The sequence below is a fragment of the Aspergillus sclerotioniger genome (assembly GCF_003184525.1).
Source record: "Aspergillus sclerotioniger CBS 115572 chromosome Unknown BO94scaffold_1, whole genome shotgun sequence".
Lineage (NCBI taxonomy): Eukaryota > Fungi > Ascomycota > Eurotiomycetes > Eurotiales > Aspergillaceae > Aspergillus > Aspergillus sclerotioniger.
Genome location: NW_020290991.1, coordinates 1,821,450 through 1,843,354, shown reverse-complemented (window position 1 = coordinate 1,843,354; position 21,905 = coordinate 1,821,450). Strand labels below are relative to the sequence as shown.

The 21,905-nt window shown below is 50.3% G+C and overlaps 9 protein-coding genes and 1 non-coding gene across 10 annotated transcripts; 8 read left to right on the top strand and 2 right to left on the bottom strand.

Moving 5' to 3' along the window:
• The first annotated feature begins 54 nt into the window (after positions 1–54).
• On the top strand, positions 55–2,156 carry BO94DRAFT_530148 (Ser/Thr protein phosphatase family). The gene is made up of 2 exons (XM_025610621.1): positions 55–193; positions 256–2,156. The coding sequence occupies exon 2, from the start codon at positions 305–307 to the stop codon at positions 1,928–1,930; it is 1,626 nt and encodes a 541-aa protein (XP_025473550.1). The 5' UTR covers positions 55–193; positions 256–304; the 3' UTR covers positions 1,931–2,156.
• BO94DRAFT_530147 (enoyl-[acyl-carrier-protein] reductase) lies at positions 1,767–3,648 on the bottom strand. Its single transcript, XM_025610620.1, has 2 exons — positions 3,344–3,648; positions 1,767–3,263 (listed from the first exon to the last, which is right to left on the bottom strand). Exons 1-2 carry the CDS (start codon positions 3,571–3,573, stop codon positions 2,222–2,224), a joined length of 1,272 nt encoding a protein of 423 aa, XP_025473549.1. The 5' UTR covers positions 3,574–3,648; the 3' UTR covers positions 1,767–2,221.
• A 400-nt stretch (positions 3,649–4,048) lies between these two features.
• Positions 4,049–5,779, top strand: BO94DRAFT_453268 (glutamyl-tRNA(Gln) amidotransferase subunit HER2; the record flags this gene model as incomplete). Its single annotated transcript, XM_025607556.1, has 4 exons — positions 4,049–4,187; positions 4,258–4,582; positions 4,659–4,834; positions 4,905–5,779. The coding sequence occupies 4 exons, from the start codon at positions 4,049–4,051 to the stop codon at positions 5,777–5,779; spliced, it is 1,515 nt and encodes a 504-aa protein (XP_025473548.1).
• A 165-nt stretch (positions 5,780–5,944) lies between these two features.
• BO94DRAFT_20324 (SPRY domain-containing protein) lies at positions 5,945–8,230 on the bottom strand. The gene has a single exon (XM_025606109.1). It carries the CDS (start codon positions 7,965–7,967, stop codon positions 6,111–6,113), a length of 1,857 nt encoding a protein of 618 aa, XP_025473547.1. The 5' UTR covers positions 7,968–8,230; the 3' UTR covers positions 5,945–6,110.
• A 775-nt stretch (positions 8,231–9,005) lies between these two features.
• On the top strand, positions 9,006–10,612 carry BO94DRAFT_453407 (snoRNA-binding rRNA-processing protein ENP1; the record flags this gene model as incomplete). The annotated part of the gene is made up of 3 exons (XM_025607564.1): positions 9,006–9,377; positions 9,442–9,686; positions 9,739–10,612. The coding sequence occupies 3 exons, from the start codon at positions 9,006–9,008 to the stop codon at positions 10,610–10,612; spliced, it is 1,491 nt and encodes a 496-aa protein (XP_025473546.1).
• Positions 10,613–12,413: 1,801 nt separating this feature from the next.
• Positions 12,414–13,772, top strand: hacA (transcription factor HAC1; the record flags this gene model as incomplete). The annotated part of the gene is made up of 2 exons (XM_025615340.1): positions 12,414–12,619; positions 12,671–13,772. 2 exons carry the CDS (start codon positions 12,414–12,416, stop codon positions 13,770–13,772), a joined length of 1,308 nt encoding a protein of 435 aa, XP_025473545.1.
• A 113-nt stretch (positions 13,773–13,885) lies between these two features.
• On the top strand, positions 13,886–15,041 carry BO94DRAFT_20104 (putative SNF7 family protein Fti1/Did2). Its single transcript, XM_025606098.1, has 2 exons — positions 13,886–14,222; positions 14,361–15,041. The coding sequence occupies exons 1-2, from the start codon at positions 14,178–14,180 to the stop codon at positions 14,943–14,945; spliced, it is 630 nt and encodes a 209-aa protein (XP_025473544.1). The 5' UTR covers positions 13,886–14,177; the 3' UTR covers positions 14,946–15,041.
• A 737-nt stretch (positions 15,042–15,778) lies between these two features.
• BO94DRAFT_t17 lies at positions 15,779–15,851 on the top strand. The gene has a single exon. It is a non-coding gene; the product is annotated as a tRNA-Lys (tRNA).
• Positions 15,852–16,095: 244 nt separating this feature from the next.
• BO94DRAFT_19917 (uncharacterized protein) lies at positions 16,096–18,910 on the top strand. Its single transcript, XM_025606091.1, has 7 exons — positions 16,096–16,387; positions 16,447–16,947; positions 16,998–17,522; positions 17,588–17,726; positions 17,797–17,873; positions 17,928–18,001; positions 18,069–18,910. The coding sequence occupies exons 1-7, from the start codon at positions 16,200–16,202 to the stop codon at positions 18,773–18,775; spliced, it is 2,211 nt and encodes a 736-aa protein (XP_025473543.1). The 5' UTR covers positions 16,096–16,199; the 3' UTR covers positions 18,776–18,910.
• On the top strand, positions 18,911–21,271 carry BO94DRAFT_19918 (3-oxoacid CoA-transferase). Its single transcript, XM_025606092.1, has 9 exons — positions 18,911–19,327; positions 19,401–19,685; positions 19,766–19,952; positions 20,013–20,314; positions 20,365–20,444; positions 20,497–20,528; positions 20,595–20,712; positions 20,780–21,001; positions 21,066–21,271. Exons 1-9 carry the CDS (start codon positions 19,045–19,047, stop codon positions 21,198–21,200), a joined length of 1,644 nt encoding a protein of 547 aa, XP_025473542.1. The 5' UTR covers positions 18,911–19,044; the 3' UTR covers positions 21,201–21,271.
• Positions 21,272–21,905: the final 634 nt, after the last annotated feature.

Sequence of the window (21,905 nt, the reverse complement as noted above, 5' to 3'; positions counted from 1 at the left end):
CCATGCTCCGCAGCAATTTGCTATCTTCCGCGTCCGTAGTCTTCCTCCTTTCCTCCCTGTCCTCGTGCGTCCGAGCTGTACAGCCGTCTGCGCCCGATCCTGTCGTGGCACCATTGCGCGATCTGAAATGGGGGCAGCTCAATTTCCTTCATACCACAGACACGCATGGCTGGCTAGCTGGTCATCTGCAAGAGTATGGCGCTGAAGTCTCCTCCGAGGCCATTTCCGGGCCTTACTGATTCGAGTCCACTATAGACCCTCGTACTCGGCGGATTGGGGTGACTATGTTTCCTTTGCCTCCCGCATGCGCGAGAAGGCAGAGTCCGTGGGTTCGGATCTATTAGTGATCGATACCGGTGACAGGGTGGAAGGAAATGGGCTTTACGACTCGTCGGAACCTAAGGGCATCTATGTCTCTGAGATCTTGCGACAGCAACACATTGACCTGATCTCGTCAGGCAATCATGAGCTGTATAAGCAGTCAACGTCAGAAGCCGAGTTTTACACCACGGTGGCCAATTTTCGTGGAAACTATTTAGCCTCAAATATTGACATCTTTCACCCGGTCCTCAAGGTCTTTGTACCCTTGGCACCGCGCTTCAAGAAGTTCACCACCAAGCAACAGGGCATACGTATTATTGCATTTGGATTTCTTTTCGACTTCAAAAAGAACAACAATAACACTGTTGTCCGGCCCGTGCAGAAGACAATCAAGGAGGAATGGTTCCAGGATGCCATTAGGGACAAAGAGGTGGACCTCTTTCTGGTGATTGGACATGCCCCCGTACGCTCGGATGAGTTTCATGACATATACTGGGAAATAAGATCTATTCGTTGGGATACACCAATTCAGTTCTTCGGCGGCCATTACCACATCCGAGACTACGTCCGATTCGATTCCAAGGCCTACGGCCTTGCCAGTGGCCGGTTCATGGAAACAATTGGATTCATGTCAATCGACGGTCTTTCTACTGGCACTCACCACATGCAGTCCGCCTTAGCAGCTCCCCGTTTCAATCGAAAATACATCGATAATAATCTCCTGTCTTTCTATCATCACACAGGTCTCAATGAGGACACATTCCCCACGGAGCAGGGAACAAATGTTTCCCTGATTATTCAAGATTCCCGAAGCGCCCTTCAGCTGGATAAGGTGCTCGGATGTGCCCCACGAGACCTCTGGATGTCCCGAGTCAAATATCCGGATGATGATAGTATCTATACCTGGCTAGAGAAAGAAGTGCTGCCTGCGTCATTGGGAGATGATTCTCGTGCTGGGAAGCCAGCACTCGCTATAGTCAACACCGGTGCTATTCGCTTTGATATATTCAAGGGCCCCTTCACCCAGGATACTACATACATTGTTTCTCCATTCACAAGCGGTTTTCGTTACGTGAAAGACATCCCATACAAAAAAGCCAGTTTTGTCAGCGAGGTGCTAAACAAGCTACCCGGGATCTTGATGCAAAACCATCAAGTTGACTTTCCAGCAGAGCAACTTGCACCCCCCGAGCAGTCAGCGTATACCCATGATGACGTTGGCGGTAATGGTGGTCGATCAGACACCAGTTTTCTTGCCAATCAAGCCTCATCCCTAAATAGTGGCTATGCTGAGCCTAATCTTATTCCCGGGTACACTACCAAAGACGATGGAGGCGCCGATGGTGATGACACTGTCCACTCGCGTATCCCCTTTTACCACGTGCCGAATTGTATCCAGGCATTGGCTTCCTCAGATACACCTGCAACTCCGGATACGGTGGACCTTGTCTATATCGATTTCATAGAGTCCGACGTGGCTATGGCGGCTACGTTCGCGGGACTGACTGTTGATTTCACGCATGATAGTGACGTCTATATGCCGTCTACAACGTTAACTACTTTGATATCGGACTGGATAAAAGATAACTGGGCATGTGATGAGGCTTGAGACGGCCCGTTCCAATTGCCTCACACTTCGTAACTGGTATATGGGCTTGGATCGTCTGATGGGGGGTCACTGGATTTTATTCTCTTAGACGAGTTGTTTGGTCTTTCGCACACAGCAAGATGGCAATGGTCTATGCTTAGATAGTTAGATGTTAGGTCTCTTCTCTAACTGGTGAGAAGGACTATGGGTAAGTAGGTAATAGATATCCATCAGCCAAGCTTTTCACATCCTTTTTGAGGGTTACTGTACTGGCATGGACTTTCCGAGTCGGAAGTCTAGTCTCAACGCCGCTCAATCCTGGCCCTCGTACTTGAGTAGGCCCTTGCCGCCCCGGTAACCGCTAAGGGTTTCCTGCACACCGGCTGTAAGCTCCGAACCCTCCGTGTCCCAGCTCCATTCCAATTCCTCAACGGGAATATCCTTGAATCTACCAGCCCGTGTCAACTGCAGCACATCATTGATGGTATTCTCCTTTAGCTGTGGGTTTTTATCCCCCCATTTGCTAACCCAGAAGCCATCGAAGACAAGGTTCTTGAAAATCAACAGTCCCGACGGCAGGGAAACCGGCTGCTTTGACATGGCGCCATAGGTGACCAGATGCGAGCCTGGGGCAAGAGTTTTGGCCAGAGCTGTGGCACTTTTCCCACCAACGCAATTTAGTGCCAGTCGAATGGGCTCCTTCCCCTTGCGTGTGAGTTCGTGCACGATGTTTCTGAATTCGCCCGACAGCAACTCGGTCTCCGTGACCACCGCGGTTGCACCTAGATCTCGGAGTTCCTCCTTCAGGGCTTCCGTCTCTTCCGGAGTCTTCCGTTCCCGAACAACGTTGATGGTCTTGATACCCCACTCTCGCGCAAGTTGAATAGTAGCGCGTCCAACGCCGCTGTTTGCTCCGTTTTGGATCAACCATTCCTCTCCTGCACGCATCCAGTCCCAGTTGCAAAAGTCTTTAATCATGCGGTAAGCTGTTACTGGATTGACGCTAACAGTACTGATTTGAAGCGGAGTCAGCCCCTCTTTGTTCTCAACCTTGATCAACTGCGACTCGTCCATCTGAGCGTGTGTGCGCCAAGTGCCTTGCCCAGTTTGTTTCATGACAACCCAGTCACCCTTGCTGAGGTTTTTGGCTCCAGAGCCCGTAGCAATGACTTCGAAAGCGCCCTCATTTCCGGCGACAGCGGATGGTTCCTGCGTACCGAGGGTTGTTTGAAAGGGTGGCTTGCTCGGGTATACACCCTGGATCTGGTTTACATCGGCAGGATTTAGCGGCGCAGCAAGAAGGCGAAGATTGACCTGAGTGCCATGAGGGGGGGAAATAGAGTGCTTGTGAAGCCTGCATGTCCGTCAGTTGTTTCGTCCACATTTGTAATAGCAATAACGACAGGTGGAAATTAACGCGGTCCGGAAACTTACTGCAGAACGTCCTTCGGTTCTCCGTATCGTGAGTAGATAAGTGCCTTAGATTGCGTATAGCCGTAGACTGAAATCCACCTTCTACTCCCAATCAGGGTACGAGGGCATGCTCCTCTCCATTGGTGCTTGCTCGCTGAGACCAACCGCGATGCAGCGTCAGTCTTCAGAAGGGACGTGGCTTGACTTCTGGAGGTCCCAACCGCGGACCGGATCAGGCTACCTGAAAACATTATTATCGCTAAGAGGTGAGGTAGTCAATAATGAGACTGGTGGATAGGGGGCGAGACGAGGACTAACAATTGTTGTTTCGCGAGGAAATTCCTGATGACGTCGTTCCTCCAGCCCTCGGGCCGACGGAGGTGAAGGTGCCGAGTCGGGTATTCTTTTTGGCCTTTCAGCGATGACAAAAACGAAGGGTTGCCCCCCCAAAGTTATGAGCATTGGAGACCACATGAAGCAGCGCATCCCACCAATGCCATCCTAGAGGTGTGGTGGTGAGCTCGACCCAGACAGCTCTCAAGGAGCCCCAGAGGAGTGAGTGGTCTGGTACCGTACAAAATGGTACAGTAAGGTACTGACATGACAGGGATTATGTACTGACCGCCCGCGATGCTCTCACCGCCCCGGGGATCCGCTGCATGCAATCAATCGACCATCCCCTCAATTGTCTGCCTTTAACACCCCATTGAGCTGTCATTGGTCTCAATGTCACTTCTGCGCGAAGCCGAGAGATGTTTCGCTAACCAAGGCTCTTATGCGGCTCTGAATGCGCTAATTGCCACCCTACATCAGTCAGGGCAATGGTTGGAACGAGTGAGAGATGCGGATGCGCGGCGCACCCGGGGTAAGCATGAAGGCTGCGTTGAGAGGATCCCCATCCTACTCGGAGCTGACCAGCTTACTTCTCTGAACAGGTGCACCTAAGTCCAAGGTGGATGGTCGATTGATTGCCTTCAAGGATAATATATGCACGCGGGACCTTCCAACTACATGTGCTTCAAACGCTCTGGACAAATTTATCAGTCCGTTTAATGCGACAGTGGTTCAGCAACTGGAGGATGCAGGGGCCATCGTGGCCGGAAAAGCTAACCTAGATGAATTCGGGATGGGCTCCCATTCTGTTCACTCGAACTTTGGGCCTGTCAGAAGCTTGCGCCGTAACCACGATGCGGAGAGTCTTTCAGCTGGTGGTAGCTCTGGCGGAAGTGCGGTTGCTGTTGCTACGGCCCAATGTTATGCGTATGTAGCTCTCCGGATCGGTCTTGAATCAAATTACGGGCAATTGTTTGGCCTAACATCGCTGGAACACTTGTAGGTCATTGGGAACTGATACAGGCGGTTCAGTACGGCTTCCCGCCGCCTATACTGGAACGGTTGGCTTCAAGCCTTCTTACGGGCTGATTTCCCGCTGGGGGGTGATTGCATATGCTAACTCATTAGATACGGTCGGAATTATGGGAAGCGATGTGTCTACCGTTCGCAGTGTCTTCGGTATGTCCTATATCTTACCATTCAGCCTCGGTCTTGCTACGTCTTGATTTGCTGATATGCTTTCGCACAGACATTGTGAACCAGCATGATCCACGCGACCCGACTAACCTTTCTCCCCCTACTCGGTCGCGCATCGACTCACATCTGAGCATGCTCACTCTGGCATCTCGGCGGACTTCTTCCCTCAAGATTGGCGTTCCCCTTGAGTACAATTTATCCGAATTGACCCCTTCCGCGCTCCGCGCGTGGTCTCGCTCTCTAGCCTATTTGCGGCAACAGGGTCATACTCTTCACACGGTCTCTCTTCCCACGACTAAACTTGCCCTGTCGGCGTACTATGTACTCGCACCTGCTGAGGCATCTTCGAATTTAGCGAAATATGATGGTGTCAGGTATGGGAATCGCCCTGAAGGGCCCGATAATACCACTTCAACAGAAGGCTACCTATATGCGAACACACGAGGTGAAGGGTTCGGTTCCGAAGTCAAGAGACGCATCTTGCTCGGGGCATTTAGCCTAAGCGCTGATGCTATGGATAATTACTTTATCCAGGCGCAGCGGATTCGCCGCCTTGTTCAACACGATTTTAACACCGTGTTCAGAGCATGTCAACCATTGGATTCTCCGGATCTGGGAACGAAATTAGATTCCGAGGAAGCTGGAGTAGACGTTCTTGTTTGCCCAACTGCTCCGTCGCCGCCTCCACGCATCTCAAGTCTTATGGGTCACGGTACAGTAACTTCATCCCTGGAAGCATATATGAACGATGTTTTTACTGTGCCCGCCAGTCTGGCGGGTCTTCCAGCCATATCCGTTCCGGTCACTACGGATGATGCCCAGAACCCTGAAAATAGCGACTTGGCTGGAATTCAGGTCATTGGCCAATACGGCGATGATGGGCTCGTGTTAAAGGTCGCGGAACTGCTCGAGGGCAAACATTTATAGAATATGGCCTCAATATACGTGGATGCCCCCAATCCGATTGTAGAAACGCATATACGACCGAATAGTGCATCAATATAAAAAGAATCGCGTGCCATTTCCTCAAGTACTTATGCTTACGACTGTTGAGAAAGGCTCAGATTAAGAACCCCACCCCCAAGATTGCAATGAAGACTAGGATGTTCCATGGATTTTTAGGGATGCTTTCATGCCAACACATGCTTACTAGCCATGTATGACACCTCTATCCCAAGATGTCGCAACACGGCCCACGAGGCCGAGGATCAAGGACCCGAATAAGCGAGCACAGAACGAGACTTCTGCGGTACGGCAGTCAAGACATTTCAATGTCCACATCTCCGATTACCGCCTCAGGTACAGTAGTCGGGGCCGCTTCTACCACAGATGTACCTGCTGCCTCGGCGCCCATGGCGTCCTCGAACGTGGTGTGGCCTGCATCGAGGTCCATGACGTTCACTGTTTCGTTTCCAGTGGGATTGGCAGCGGCCACACTCTGATTCTCTGAAACCGGAAGCGTGGCAGACTCATAAGCCGCACTAACACCACCTTTCAACACCTCGGAGCCACCAACCACCCCAGTACCGGAACCATCGATCTCCGCATTGTTGACAACGTTGCCGTCTACTCCACCCCAGACACACATCGCTTCAACCTCATCAACGATGTCAGCAACAACATCCTCAACTATTTGCTCATTGAAGCGTTCGCCTATTCCCCGGACTGGCTCGCCATTGTCTCCATGAGAAGGCGGACCTACCCACCATGGCCCTTCAAAGCGGCATTCAACAGCGCCTCCGCCGTAGCAGCTGACAGCAGGGTAATAACCGATCATCCCGTCATCTGCATTCTCGCGTTCGCCAATTCCCAAATTATTTGTGCCATTGGCGAGCCGGCTAGCTGGTGGTAGAAATGCATACAGTTCTTTGAAAGGGACCCCCATTTTGACACCGTTCTTGTATATTGTGATACTTGAACCGGGCAAGGTCCGCAAAGATGCATCTTCGCCGTTTAATGGAGATGGCGGTCCAAATGTAGGCGTCTCTTTGAGATTGAACGCATAGTCGCGAAGCTGTTTTGTTGAAAACACATTTGATTGTTGCCAACAGAAATCAGACTTGTAATGGAAAGGAATGCGATCACGAATAATATTCGGGGCTGACAAGACTTCTGAGCCCGGTGTTGAAACATCACCGTCTGCATTCGGATCATATGTTCCCTCAACAACTCTTTTGTGAAGCGAAAGTGGCGGGAGGGTAATAAGGAGGCCGATAACATCATCCTCGCGAATAGATTCGCCTTTGGGGAAGAAGTATTCGCAACGCATTCGGTTGACAACCTCGCCATTCACGTCACGAACACCGTAACCGTAACAATCAACACCAACATTGACATCGAGGTCTGCCTCCCTTCGTGCGAACCCAAGGCGTACATGACCTCTAGACGGCAAGCTTGTATTGCTATTGGAAGAGGCTGCTAGTGGACCATTCGTGACACCACTAACAATGCGCGCCTCGTAGTAATAGGATCCTTCTCGAGCGCAGACATTGGCGCGTGCAGTATGCCAAGGCTCATTAGAAGTGACTGCAAGAGCATCTTTGGTGAAGAAAATAGCAGCTGGAGAGTCTTCGAAGCTGAACCGAGCGTGGTAGGGGGAAACGTCAGTCTGGCGGTACTTGATATGTGGGAAACCCGGGTCAGCTATGGCATAGCTATAGCGGAAACCATTCTTGTTCGTGAGTTTGTCGACAATCTCGAAGAAGTCCCATCGTTGGCCGATAATATCCGACGCTTTCCGATTCACAAAGTTCAACTGACGAGGTTGTGGAGGTAATAGATCGGACGCACGAGGCTCGGCCAGCAATAATGGCCGTAGTATGCTGAGTTCTGCACTCGGAAGCGCAGTGTTCTGGACCGCAACTGTTCTCTTCTTGGGTGGCATGTTTTCCTGATCCAGGCCCTTGGCCTCACGCTTTTTGCGGCTATCACGTTTGGTGCGCTTTGACTTCGATCCATCAGCTTGCGTTGGGGCATGATTAGCCGGCACAGGAGAGGACCTTGCGTTGCTGTCTGGCAAGGAACCGACGAAAAACGGGGTAGCTCCAGGAGGCAAGATCGGAGAATTCAGGTTAGACGAGGGCGCAGAAGACCCAGTCGGTTGCGTAGAAGCCATTGTTAGAGTAGTCTCACTGTTCCAGAAATAGATACTACAGGAGATGATTCTGAGCACAGTCTTAAATTAGACGTTCTTCAATTTGAAGACCCTGGTCGCGGAATCCCGACAGCATCCGCTAGCTGTTGCGCATATGATTTTCTACCAGCAACGACGCCGCAAGCCGGTCTGTACCTCCCTGTGTTAGAGCCTTTTCTTTCAACGGTCAGCACTCGGGCTAGATCCACTTAGCCCAGAGCATCCAGAAAGCCTTGACGATTGATACGTGGAGTATGATACTAAAAATCAAGGATAAACCGTGGGTTGCAGACAACGCCTGTGGGAATAAATGTATCGCGAGGTCAGAATCAGGTACGAAACTAGTAGCTCAAAGACTCGTTCTATTTCCTCACGTGCGGATTCCAATGCTTATGAATATATCAATGGTAGCAGGTGCACCGTAACTCAAAGCACTGTGTACTTGGATGGAAAACGAGGAACAATTGGATGTGAGTGCCTTTCGACTTACCGAACGTGCTACTTGTCGACACGGCTCGAATTAGCCAGTAAGGGGTGAGAAAAATTCCACAGGTGACTTATAAAAGTGCGCATATAAGCACGGTCTCCTCGATTGAGCTCTTTGTATAAGTTGAGAAACCCCGCGTTCATCACATGGCTATTATTTATTCCTTAGATCCATGCGAAGAGCGGAAAGTAGTCTTGTCAGCGAATCGAGGCGGTCAGTTGGAGTAATGCCGGCAGGCATCGAAAGCGCAGTGCTCGGAGGGGGTAAAAGCGGTACATATTTGAGCCAACTAAAGACCTCTCTCTACCTCAGGCGGTGAGAAATGACTCCGCTTTTGCGGCACAAAAAAAGCTCAACAGAAAAGTTTAGGTCACATGATCTAGAAATTTACACACATTTTCCTGAGGTCGATACCCGTCGTTCTCGGTCCTTTCATGCTGGTGACTACATGGCACAGGTTCTAGTCACCATCTCCTGATTCGATATAAGACCCAGATCATTAACATACCCACGTCCAAAGGGGGAAAGTTACGATGCCCAAGGCCACATCCTCTCGCTCCGCTGCTGCCCGCCGGCATAATCCTCTAGCTGAGGATTATCTGACTGCCGGCCATCTGAGGACCCAATCGAGCAAGAAGACCAGTCGGAAGTCTCACCGGGAGGAAGATCAAGAAGATGGAGAGCGCTTTATTGATGCAAAGATGTCCCGGAAGATCTTGCAAATCGGGCAGGAATTGGCTGAAGAAGATGCCGCAGAGCAAAGAGTCGCAACAGGGGCGGCGACCGACAAGATTAATTCAGCCTTCAATTTTGAGTCTCGCTTGGAAGATGACGAGGTTTTATCGGATGATGAAAAATTTCAAGATGATCAATGGGACGACGATGAAGAGGAAAATGATGAAGTGGTTTGTCACCTGCTTCTAGTGGAGAAAATACTTGGGAGCTTACAGGCTGATATATATTAAACAGGAGGTCGATCCGGACGACCTTGATATGTTCCACAAATTTGTTCCTGGGGGCGACGAAGACCCGATATTTAACCCTAGTGGATCGGATGCTGAGGGTCAGACCAAGAACCTAGCCGATCTTATCCTGGAAAAAATTGCGGAACATGAAGCAAAGCAGGCTGGGGATGGCGCACCGTTTATTCAGGGTGGAGGTCTGCCGGAAGATGCTGTCCAGATACCAGCGAAAGCGGTGGAAGTGTACGAAAAGTGAGTGTGTGATTGTCCTATGCTCTACTCGCGCAAGGCTAATTTGAAAAAGGGTCGGCATGATTCTTTCTCGCTACAAATCTGGGCCTCTTCCCAAACCTTTCAAGATCCTTCCTTCCGTACCCAACTGGCCCACTCTTCTTCATATCACGCGACCAGAGACTTGGACAGCCAACGCTGTTTACGCCGGTACCAGGATTTTCATATCATCAAAGCCAGCAGTTGCGCAAGAATTTATCTCGACAGTGTTGCTTGACCGTGTCCGGGAGGAAATTCATGAAACCAAAAAGCTCAATGTCCACACATACAACGCATTGAAGAAAGCACTATACAAGCCCGCCTGTTTTTTCAAGGGCCTACTCTTCCCATTGGTTTCAAGTGGAACCTGCACCTTGCGAGAAGCTCACATTGTCTCGTCGGTTATTGCACGTGTCTCAATTCCTGTCTTGCACTCTGCTGCCGCCTTACTTCGCATGTGTGATCTTGCTGCTGAACAGTCACTGCGCTCACTGGAAAGCACTGGTGCAGTGAACATGTTCATTCGCATCTTCCTAGAGAAGAAGTACGCCCTTCCTTATAAGGTAATCGACGCTCTCGTTTTCCATTTCCTTCGCTTTCGTGCTAGCGATGGCGCTGAGGATTCCATGATGACCGATGAACCTTCTCGTGAAGCCAACAAGGCTTATAAACTTCCTGTTCTCTGGCACCAGTCCCTACTGGTCTTTGCACAACGCTACCGCAATGACATCACTGAGGATCAGCGGGAGGCACTCTTGGACCTGCTTTTAGTCCGCGGCCACAAGGATATTGGACCCGAGGTCAGACGGGAATTGCTAGCAGGCAGAGGGAGAGGTGTGGTTGCACCGGATCCAGAGAACCAAGGGGCTATTGATGCCGGCGATGATACCATGGATTTCACGTTATAAATGAATTGCTGCGAGACCAGTCTGAAGGTGTCTCGGGTGAGTTCAAAATTTTGCATCTTGCTATGATTCAATCACGACTCGTGACTGGAATGGGCGTTAATGTCGGGCTCTTGATTTGTCACTCCTATTTTCTTTTTCCTTCTCAGGCATATATTATTCCCACGGTTACACCTTAGTTTGGCGAGTTGTCCTCAGTTAATGGGCATGTTATGTGAGAAAGATGAACCCAATCAGATTTGGATGAGGATAAAAGCGGGTTATCATTTTACACCAAGCGCACAAGCTCGCATGTTGTACCCCACTCCTACGTTCCCGGTATCTAACAGTACCTTCTCCGTAGTCCGTACGTCCAGCAACAATAATGAAAAAGGGGGCCGCCCCAATCTGACAAGGGGGCTGGGCGCACCCAACTACGACCGCTTTTATCTTTAAGGGGAGGAGGTCCGTTTTACTATGTCACAGTAATTAGCAACATGCCATCCATATCATGGATAAGAAAATCACTGTGATATTAAAAGAGGGGTATACTCCATACTCTGTATAATCGGAGTAGTGGACATGCGACTCAAATGATTCTCGTACATTCCACCTGCTACCTAGATAGGCCAGCCAGGGCGGGAATGCGGGAATAACAGTTCCAGACCTCAAGGATTCACAAGGCTCCGGGCTCTCAGTCAACGAGTCAACGGCCGAGTCAAAGGAATGGCGCCACGGTGGATCGGTTCCACAAATCACTTCACTGCCACCAATGATGGCGCAATGCCCTTGGAAGTTGGAACCTCACTTCAATCTTCATAGGCTCATGGGCGGCTACTAAAAGTAGTGCACAATAGGAGCTTAGGCTGATTACGGACTCTGGAGTCTGGACACCCTACAATAATGAATAATCTAATAATATCTACCTACACTCACAGATAGGCTATCAGGGAAGTAGATAAGCTGAATGGTACTGAGCTCAGCTTACAGGAAGTACGGACGGAGTAAGTCAGGTAGGACGCCTGTCAGAGAGGCGGGGTGGTGACAAGACTGGTTGATAAAAATGGCATAGGCTGCATTATAAAAGTACGGGAATAACGGCACGGAGTAGGTGAATAGGTGCCTGATCCGCAAGGTTACAATTTATTACAAGACCATAGAACTCAGAAGAGGGATAAGGACTGAGATGGGGGAGGGTCCCAGGGGGGGAGTGTCGCAGGTATAGAGCTTGAGACGTGAAGAGGGGGGAAGGGGGATCTCCTGGGGCCAGTCCAGTCACCGTTACTTTGTTAGTACCACGGTGCTGACAGTATTTACCATACCATTATCGGGGCGGAAAGGGGTTCACCCACCCAACCGAACCATGAAGGGGCCCAGATGCCGTGTACGAACCCCGTAAGGTACCGGTACTTGGCTGACGACGATGACTCCGCCCCCTTACTGAAGGAGGCGGCCCTGAACAGACCACGTTGGCCTTTTAAAGAGTCGCTCTCTCCCATCCCAGAGCCGAGCAGAAAATCATCCTCAGCCCTTCCTTTTTATTATCCTTTGGTCCTTGAGGACACTTGTCCTTTTCTCGCCTGGCCATTTCCGTTTTCTGGTACACTTGACCCCAGCACCGCTTGGCCAGAGTCTGGCCCCCCAGCTTCTACCGTTATGACACCGTGGCCTGTGTTCCTGTGACGTGGGCAAGCAGACGTGATCAACCAAGCTACCCCTTCCACACCAAGCTGTGTCCACCTACATTACCGTCTCCCATAGGTTCAGTGTCATCTGATCGACTTGTTCTATTATATAGAAGATCACTGTCTGTCACGCTTGCAGGATGGAAGGCGGTTTTTCCCCAGCCAATTCTCTCGCCGGTTCGCCGGCACCGGAGATCCCAATGCTGACAGTGTCCCCGGCGGACACTTCATTCAACGACCCATCTATGAAGGTAGGGGATAGCAAAGCGGAAGAGAAGAAGCCGGTCAAGAAGAGAAAGTCCTGGGGTCAGGAGTTGCCAGTCCCGAAGACTAACTTGCCCCCAAGGTACGTCATATCCATAATGGTATGCACGCATGGTACTAACATAGGATGAAGGAAACGGGCCAAGACTGAAGATGAGAAAGAGCAGCGCCGTATTGAACGTGTTCTTCGGAATCGTGCTGCGGCACAAACCTCACGCGAGCGCAAGAGGCTCGAAATGGAGAAGTTAGAGAACGAGAAGATTCAAATGGAGCAACAGAACCAGTTTCTTCTCCAGCGGCTATCCCAGATGGAAGCCGAAAACAATCGCTTAAACCAGCAAATCGCCCAACTATCTGCTGAGGTCCGAGGTTCCCGCGGCAACACCCCAAATCCCGGCTCCCCCGCAACAGCTTCTCCCACACTCACCCCGACTCTGTTCAAACAAGAGCGCGACGAAATTCCCCTCGAAAGAATACCTTTCCCCACACCGTCTCTTACCGATTACTCCCCTACCTTGAGGCCTTCCACTCTGGCTGAGTCCTCCGACGTGACACAACATCCTGCAGCGGTGTTGTGTGACCTGCAGTGTCAGTCGTCGGACTCGAAGGAGAAGGAAGCGCCCTCACACTTTTTGACCTCGGACCAAACGCTGAACCTCACGCTGCCGATGATATTGCAGCTCCTCTTTCTGACGATGACTTCCACCGCCTATTCAACGTTGATTCACCCGTTGGGTCAGATTCTTCAGTCCTTGAAGATGGGTTCGCCTTTGACGTTCTCGACGGAGGAGATCTATCAGCATTTCCATTTGATTCTATGGTTGATTTCGGCCCCGAATCTGTCGGCTTCGAAGGCATCGAGCCGCCCCACGGTCTTCCGGATGAGACTTCTCGCCAGACTTCTAGCGTGCAACCCAGCCTTGGCGCGTCCACTTCGCGATGCGACGGGCAGGGCATTGCAACTGGCTGTTAGCGAGAAATTTCTTAAGGAAGACCCTTCGGCTATCGATGTTGGCGGAGTCCAATGGAGCTGGGAGTCCCTGTTGACCTTGGCGTGGACGATAGACCTACTCGAAAAGCCAGGACGACGCAAACGAATCTTGAGCGGTTTGAAATCAGCGCAAAACGGACGGCGAAGTAATATCGGGAAGTCTCTAAGGAGTACACGGAGTTCAGGGAGTTCACAAAGCACCCGAGAGGCGTTGACGTCTCTCCTTATGGGCAAGCATAGTTGAGGATCTGGCTGTAAATTATCATAAATCTTTTAATCCACTTCACAATCAAAGACGGCAGTCAATTACCTGCTCATATTTCTATACTCGTCCGGAGTTCATTCGAACTCACCCTCAGGGTGCATCGTGCTATAGTTGTAACTCGTGTTTTTAGGCATCAGCAACAAGGCTCAACCTTGCTGGTGTCATGTGCTCATAGGGGTAGTGGTACTTCGATACGGCGATCGGGATGACGTTGCCACGCAGTCCCCTCCAATCTATCTAGAATCTCATCGGCGCTGGATGTTGCCTCCCGCTCGCTATCTTTTTGAGCCCAACGTTTCCTGATTAACAGAAACCAACCTTTTGTCTAGATCTCCCTTGCGTGCCCCTTATCTCCTGTCTTTGGCCTGCACAATTTTTGACAAGATGGTTCGGAAGGATCCTATATTTGAGGCCCGTACAAATGTCAAGGTAGGTGGTGCTCCTTCGCCCCCCTTCCATCCCTCGCTCTTTCTCTCTGGCAACACGTTGCCTCAACATGGACTTCCAGCGCACCATTAGTTCGGTCAAATGTATACTGACAATCTCTATTGTTTCTTTGCTATATAGTTACACTCCAATCGATTGAAAAAGGAGGCCGCCCGCGCCGAAGCAACGTTCAAATCCGAGAAAGCAAAGGCGGACAAGGCCATGAAAAATCGTGAATTTCAGATCGCCCGCATTCATGCTGCCTCTGCTGTACGTGAGAAACGCAGACAAGTGACACTTAAAGCGGAGGCTGCCCGAGCGGATGTCATCATCAACGAGCTCAAGGCTGCGCAGAGCACTCGGGACACCTCGCGGACGCTTGCATTGGCATCACGGGGCTTGGATGCGGCGTCCAAGAGCGTGAACCTTGAAAGCTTGGTCTCTCATGCAAATAATTTTCTGGCACGCTCTGAAGATTTTAAGATCGCTAGCAATGCGATCGAGGATGTTGCACAAGGCGTCTCTTTGCGGGAAAACGGGGCGGAGGGTGAAGCCGATGTGGATCGCCTGATGGAGCAACTTGCTGATGACGCCGGTGTAGACCTACGGATGGCTTTGGAGCAGGATACTGTCCCTAAGGAGGACGTTAAGGTTCCAAAACAGGCCGATTCTGAGCTCGAGGATGGCTTGGATGCTAGGCTACGGGCGCTCAGGGCGACCAACTGAAATCTACCCTGCATCTCTCTCTCTCTCTTTTATACTTTCGCATTGCCGTGTTCGTTTTTATTCTTCCATCTCAGGCGAACTACAGGAGTAATGAACAGTGCTTTGGGAATGCTTGGTTGAAGTTTATTTGCTTTACATTCTGGGTGTGGCCCATGGGTGCCCTGGTGTGGGGCTACTCTATGGACGTTTACGATGTTATCCCCCATTGTAATTATACTCTATATACTCTTTGTGATCCTCCCTGTCATTATGTTTCTAGTAGCATTGCACTTTACGCGGGTCATCTCTGGGCATGCGTGTGAGAAATACCAAACAGTCAATCTTATAGCAAGTCCCCTGGCAGTTTGAACGGATGCTTTGTGTGCTGCAGGGTTACTTCTCATCCAGTTTGCCCTTGATCCTGCTATCTTTCATCTTCCCCTACATGTTTTGTGCTCCAGTCCGGCCTTTCTGTACAGGCGACTATTGACGCAGATCCAAACTATATGTATAGTAGTATACCGAGGTGTACTCAAACACCTGGTACAGCCTTTATGGGTCCTGGTTTCACCCCAGCTGGCGACAGTATCTGTGGGGGTGATCACATATAAAAAGAATAGAAATCCGTGTCAAGAACATAGTAGCCAGATGTTAATATGCCAGTGGGAATGGTAATATATAATATCAAGGAAATTGTCATCACCTGTCATCACCTAATGGTATGCTCTATGCCTCAAGGTTGGTTCGGTACATACATAGTACTATGCGTACGGAGTAATGCAGAATTTTACTTAACATTAAAGCATTTCTTTTGGCTTATATATTTAAAGTTATGAGCTGGATCCAATCAATCAGCCGGGCTAGCTCAATCGGCAGAGCGTGAGACTCTTAATCTCAAGGTTGCGGGTTCAACCCCCGCGTTCGGCTTTTTTTTTGGCATTTTTCCACCATCACCATTACTTTACCACTTTTCATGTCGAGCTTCCATCCCCCCTCTTCTCTTCATGTATGTCATTTTCATTATTTCTTCGCCGGGCCTTTGGTTGTGGCCCCATAAGGTCCTATAAGTAACAGTCGAGCCCTTTTGTCGGAGGTAATGCCGCTTTCTTCCGGGTTTGTTCCGGCGACGATATGTTTCCGAGTCCATCCACCAACCACTCTGAATTCTAGCCGCATTGTTTTCATGACCAGGTCCGTTCTAGGCTCAACCCTGAACAGTAATAGTGAGACATTCCTCAGCCGAAACATAAAGGCTGCGCCTGAATTTAACAGGCGATGGATAGTTCCACTGCATTGGACCCGAGAGCATCCCATGGTCGACAAGCTGCCTGCTTGAATTGCAGAAAAAGCAAGGTCCGCTGCAACCGAAGCCAGGGTGATGCATACTGCGGTAGATGCAAGCAAGCCAATGTAGAATGCGTCATACCTAATCACCATGTCGGTAGACAGAAAGGCGTCAAAAAGTACGCGCTAAATGCTTCGACAGTCCGACGACCTTGCAAGCTGACTTTTCGCAAAATAGCAAACGCAAGGGCCTTGAAAAAGCGATTCACCAGATTGAGCAAGCCATCAAGCGACCCAGGAATGACACTTCAGGGGCCGAGACTGCTCACAAACTCATATCAGACCTCCAAGACTTGCTCAGCAATACGCGAGAAAAACAACTCGACAGCGAGGTAGATGATCGATCCGAGGACCTCAACCGACCTTATACGTATCCTTCTCCCCAGGATAACAATGCCGGGGAAAACTTGTCCTTAGATGATGCAGAGAATCCTTTGCAGCTACTTGCACGTGCCTCGGATCTTCAGTTATCGCCAACTGAGGTGCGTGACGCATACAGATGGCCACCGTCAACGTACCCACAGCACACAGAGGTGCCGCAGAGTAATATCAATGGAAGCGTACCTGCTGCACAAGCGTACTTCGTCCCTATCCGGGCAAGCTTGGACATTGGCTTGGATATAGACCCCATCGACATTGGTCTCATCACCCTGAATGAAGCCGAATCGCTTTTTTCTTTGTATGCCTAATGACGCTTTTATAAGGTTCGTGGCTTACCACTGATGTTAGCTTTTACCAGAATCTCGCACATACTCGATGGGGCTTAGACCCCCTAGTTCACACCGTGTCATTTGTACGCTCCCAATCCGCATTCCTGTTTACATCTATCATGTCTGCGACTGCCTTGTTTTTACCATCTGCTACAGCACTTTCGAAGCGGCTTTCCAGGCATTGCAAGGCCTTGGCACAGAATGTCATTGCCCGACGCCACAGATCAGTCGAGATTGTTCTAGCCTTCATGGTGAATGTCCCATGGATGGAGCCAGGTAGTTGCCTAGGAGATGATGATACATGTTCCTATATTGCAATGGCTCTAGCTGTTGCGTTGGACCTATCATTGAACAAGATTGTGCTACCATCCACAAGCTTTGACCATGGTCTACTCAAAAGGCTTGCCAAAGCCGAGTCCATCGATGCAAAGAGAGCCCTGTATGTGGATGGATTTGATGGCATAGATCCAGACTCCGACTGGGGCCGGAGACTACTTCGGAGGCGAGAGAGGACCTGGATAGCACTCTTCGTTCTTGAAAGAGGGTGGGCGTCATTCCCGAAGCTCGGTTCATCCACATGAATTTGCAGCCATCTAATTCTTTCTCTAGCGTATGCCTGGCCCGCGGGCGAAGCTACACAGTGCCCTCGACCGCTCTTGTTGATCATTGTGATAAGTGGCACGTGTCTGACTTCGCAGACTCTCGTGATGGTCCGATGAATTCAATGGCTGTACTCCGACGGAACCTGGTAATTCATACCCACCTTTATCTTTCGCATTGATGGCGTACAAAAAACTCTCCTAATTTACGTCTTATAGGACGGCCTCTTCCAAAGGGTAAAGGCCAACTGCGATAGCCACCAGATCACTGATGTCGGGTCTGAAGTAGCCCACTCGTACGTGTGCATCCCATGATATGTTGATATGTCAATGGCTTACGAGGGATATAGAATCAAGAACATGATAGAAAGCTTCTATGACCAATGGTCTGAGGTATGGGCACCTGAGATTGGAGAAGGCCAATGTAAGTCAATTGCAAAATCGAGATAGGTCCCGATCTTCATACAATAGACGTAGCTGATTCTAAAAAGCATACTCTCTTCCGCCCTATGTTGAGATCCTGGTAACGCATACGAGGCTATCGACATACAGCGGTGTGATCAATCATCCTACAGCACCGGTCGAAGTTAAGCGTTTCTTCCGTGCCGCCGGTCTTTCTTCAGCACTGAATGTCCTGAGAGCAGCTATCCAAGGCGAGTCGCGATTGAAGTCTATGCCTAACAATACTGTTATCATGATATCCTTTGCTGCATGTTCCGCGCTTAGTCTCAGTATGATGCCAGCAGACTGCCGGTCCAGCCTGGCTCCGAGTGTTCACAATCTGATTGAAGAAACTGCCGGTGTCCTCGAACGGATCGGAGATACTCCCCGCCATAGAAATGGCGCGTCTGTCCTCTATGGGCGCTTCCTGAGAGCGCTTGTTAGACGCTTCCCGGTAAGCTCGGGCTCCCAGAATCCCAATGGGCCGCGAACGTTGGCCGACACGGGAACCCTACACCCTCCGTCGGACATGGATGGATATTGTCCCGTAAGTTCGGGGGCGCAAGCATCGTCGATCTCGCCCTCAATTATTTGGCCTGAGCCGCTCCGGTTTTCCACCATGTCCGATGACCAAATCATTGACGCAGTAAACCGAGCTGGCACTGCGTTCGGGACAAATGTACCCGATGTCCCACTCGACGATCTGATGAGTTGGGATTGGTTCGACGTCGGAAATGCGGCAGACTTTGGCTTCTGAATGATGGGAGGGGTCTTCTACGTGGGCTGGGTGGCTATCTACATGGTCACCCATGGGTCTCATGAACTAAGCGTAACCGATCGCATTCTGGTTCCGGACCGAAAGGCCCTGGGAGCTCCGGTCGGCGTCTAGAAGTAGCGCCGAGTGCCGAGGGTGCCGTAACCCCCAGCTTCCCATATTAACCAGCTCGACACCATGGTTTTCACAGCTCGGTCACTTTCTGTACTACTTTTCGACGGCGAATATTTGCCTCCATAGTCGCGAGAAAAATGGCAACGGTTCGACTGGCTGCGTTAGTCTCGTCGCGAAGGTTAATTGCTCAGCCGCGGCCTCATCTAGCAGTGCCGCAACTTTCCATAAGCCTGTTCCCTTCCTCTACGAGAGTTGTTGCTCGCGCCAGATCCACGACTTCTACAAGTGAGCAACCTCCGAGGGCTCCAAAAATTGACAGGAGTGCTTCAAAATTGTTCAAGAATGCGGACGCTGCCGTTGCTGACCTGAAGAGCGGGTCAACCATCTTGAGTTCAGGCTTTGGTTTATGTGGTGTTGCAGGTATGAACTCACCGTGTACACCGTACACTGTCAACTTATGCTGCAACATTATCGGCTAACCTATTGGCTGTAGAAACGTTAATTTCTGCACTCCACCGCAGAGGAGCGGCCGATCTGCATTCTTTGACGGCAGTTTCGAACAATGCTGGCGCTGCCGGGAAAGGCGGGCTTTCTAGTTTAACTGAGGCCGGACAGGTCAATAGGCTGATCCTCTCCTACCTTGGGAACAACAAGGCGCTGGAGAAGAAGTACTTGACAGGAAATATTGCCATTGAACTGTGCCCTCAAGGGACATTGGCCGAGCGCTTACGTGCCGGAGGGGCCGGAATCCCCGCGTTTTTCACTCCCACGGGGGCTCGTAAGTCTTAATCATCATCTACAGATTCATCGTTTTGATTATAGCTTTGCGGATCTTTCTGATTGGGTTGTTTTTTGCAGATACCTTGCTACAGGATGGAGAGATTCCGGTCCGCCTAGACACATCTGGGAAGGTGATCGAGCGTGGCAAGTCCAGAGAGACGAGGGTTTTCAATGGCAAAACATACCTGATGGAGACTGCACTTAATGGAGATGTGGCAATTCTCAGAGCCTGGAAAGCAGACGCGGCAGGAAACTGTGTTTTCCGGTGGGCATTTCCATGCCTTTTGTTAATGTAGGCCGACATGCTAATATTCTATGATGAAAGTTACACCACGAAGGCGTTTGGCCCTATCATGGCCAAGGCGGCAACACTTACCATTGTTGAGGCTGAGAACATCGTCCCTGTCGGCTCAATCGACCCCAACGACGTCGATTTACCGGGGATATTTGTTGACAGGATCGTCCCTGCAACCGACAAGAAGAGCATCGAAGTCAAGAAACTACGGTCTGATGGTGATGACAAGGCGATCAAGGCGGCGGAGGATGCTGCGACAGTCCTTCGAAACCGAATCGCTAAAAGAGCTGCTAGAGAACTCAAGCAGGGCTTCTATGTTAACCTGGGTGTTGGTACGTTAATCATCAAAAGCATGAGCGCTGGATGCTGAATGACTTGACAGGAATTCCCACACTCGCCCCCTCATTTCTGCCTGAAGAGGTAAAGGTTTGGATACAATCCGAGAATGGTATTCTGGGAATGGTAAACCAATCCCTCGGCTACGCAGGAGGAAGGAGACTGACAGTCATCCAAGGGGCCTTATCCGACAGAAGAGCAAGTCGATCCGTAAGTACCTCGGTGCCATCGAAACCTCACCAATAGCCTGTGTGTTGGCTTAACCGGTTCTGACAGGGATATCATCAATGCTGGCAAAGAAACTGTCACTCTTGTCCCCGGCGCTGCAACCTTTGACAGCAGTGAGTCGTTCGGCATGATCAGAGGGGGCCATGTAGATGTCTCGATTTTGGGGGTACGAGATACGCCTACGTTTCCAATATTGTTTTGGGTGACTGAAACTGACTGGGCGAGTAACACAGGCTTTACAAGTAAGTGCGAACGGCGACCTGGCGAACTACATGATCCCCGGAAAGGTCTTCAAAGGGATGGGGGGGGCCATGGACTTGATCTCCAACCCCGAGAAGACCAAGATTGTGGTAGCTACCAGCCATACGGCTAAGGATGGGTCTCCAAAAATCGTGGCCGAATGCAGCCTTCCTCTGACTGGGGCAAACTGTGTCAGCACCATCATCACCGAGCTCGTGAGTGGAATACCTGGGGATGACGGCGATGGTGAACATGCCGAAGGCTGACTCTGGGCTCTAGTGCGTATTCCAGGTAGACCGGATGAGGGGCGAGCTTCTGTTGACGGAGCTTGCTCCAGGCGTGGAGGTTGAGGATATCCAGAACAAAACTGGAGCGAAATTCACGGTTGCAGAACACCTGGAGCTAATGGAATAATGTGGGGTAGCTAGATGTACCTATACGAACCGAGTTCTACCTGTCAATACTAATGATCTTCCGAAATAAATACATCAATATGTCTTTTCAGTCGTACATACGCCAAGCGTTGGGGCCAAAATCAGGGATCGATCAATCTCCTTCATTCCTTCACTCCTTTATCCTCATTGCTTTGCGGGTAGCAGAATCACCCGGCTGCCTTTGGTCATAGACGTTGTGAAGCCTCATAATGGGAAATTTAATAATATACGGTAGGATCTTTATGAACTCGCTGATGGCCACAATTCTCCCCGCAGACTGGCATGAAGCATCTTGCTCGGGTTGGATATCAGGTAAGGCATCAATCATATCTGCTAGTAGATACAACCGGGTTAACTAACGTAATCGGTAAGCGAGCGGATCACGCAAGCGAGCGGATCACCTCTTACCATGGTTAAAATTTAAAAGCGATCTAAAGCCACCAAAACATGTATTTCTAGATAAAAACTAAATACGATCACGATTTAGACACTGGAACCTTCTATGCCCAATAACATGGTAATCACTACATCGTGGGGGCGCCCGTACGCGAGGCTGTAATATATCTAGTGTATCTGGTTCTTGTATAACAAGCCTGGTCTATATAACCTCTTCTATCTAATTCCTGCTTTGTACGAGAGCATGCCCTTCTTTAATTAAGAGGCCTTCTGTAGAAGCAATCTGTGT

Coding starts and splice junctions, on each gene's coding strand:
- BO94DRAFT_530148 (XM_025610621.1), top strand. CDS start 305: ATGCGCGAGAAGGCAGAGTCCGTGGGTTCGGATCTATTAGTGATCGAT.
- BO94DRAFT_530147 (XM_025610620.1), bottom strand. CDS start 3,573: ATGTTTTCAGGTAGCCTGATCCGGTCCGCGGTTGGGACCTCCAGAAGT. Junction 3,264..3,343: donor GAACCGAAGGACGTTCTGCA/GTAAGTTTCCGG, acceptor ACGGACATGCAG/GCTTCACAAGCACTCTATTT.
- BO94DRAFT_20104 (XM_025606098.1), top strand. CDS start 14,178: ATGGTTCGGAAGGATCCTATATTTGAGGCCCGTACAAATGTCAAG. Junction 14,223..14,360: donor AGGCCCGTACAAATGTCAAG/GTAGGTGGTGCT, acceptor TTTGCTATATAG/TTACACTCCAATCGATTGAA.
- BO94DRAFT_20324 (XM_025606109.1), bottom strand. CDS start 7,967: ATGGCTTCTACGCAACCGACTGGGTCTTCTGCGCCCTCGTCTAACCTG.
- BO94DRAFT_19917 (XM_025606091.1), top strand. CDS start 16,200: ATGGATAGTTCCACTGCATTGGACCCGAGAGCATCCCATGGTCGACAA. Junction 17,523..17,587: donor CTCTTCGTTCTTGAAAGAGG/GTGGGCGTCATT, acceptor TTCTTTCTCTAG/CGTATGCCTGGCCCGCGGGC. Junction 17,874..17,927: donor GGGTCTGAAGTAGCCCACTC/GTACGTGTGCAT, acceptor CGAGGGATATAG/AATCAAGAACATGATAGAAA.
- BO94DRAFT_19918 (XM_025606092.1), top strand. CDS start 19,045: ATGGCAACGGTTCGACTGGCTGCGTTAGTCTCGTCGCGAAGGTTAATT. Junction 20,445..20,496: donor AGAATGGTATTCTGGGAATG/GTAAACCAATCC, acceptor CAGTCATCCAAG/GGGCCTTATCCGACAGAAGA. Junction 20,529..20,594: donor ACAGAAGAGCAAGTCGATCC/GTAAGTACCTCG, acceptor CGGTTCTGACAG/GGATATCATCAATGCTGGCA.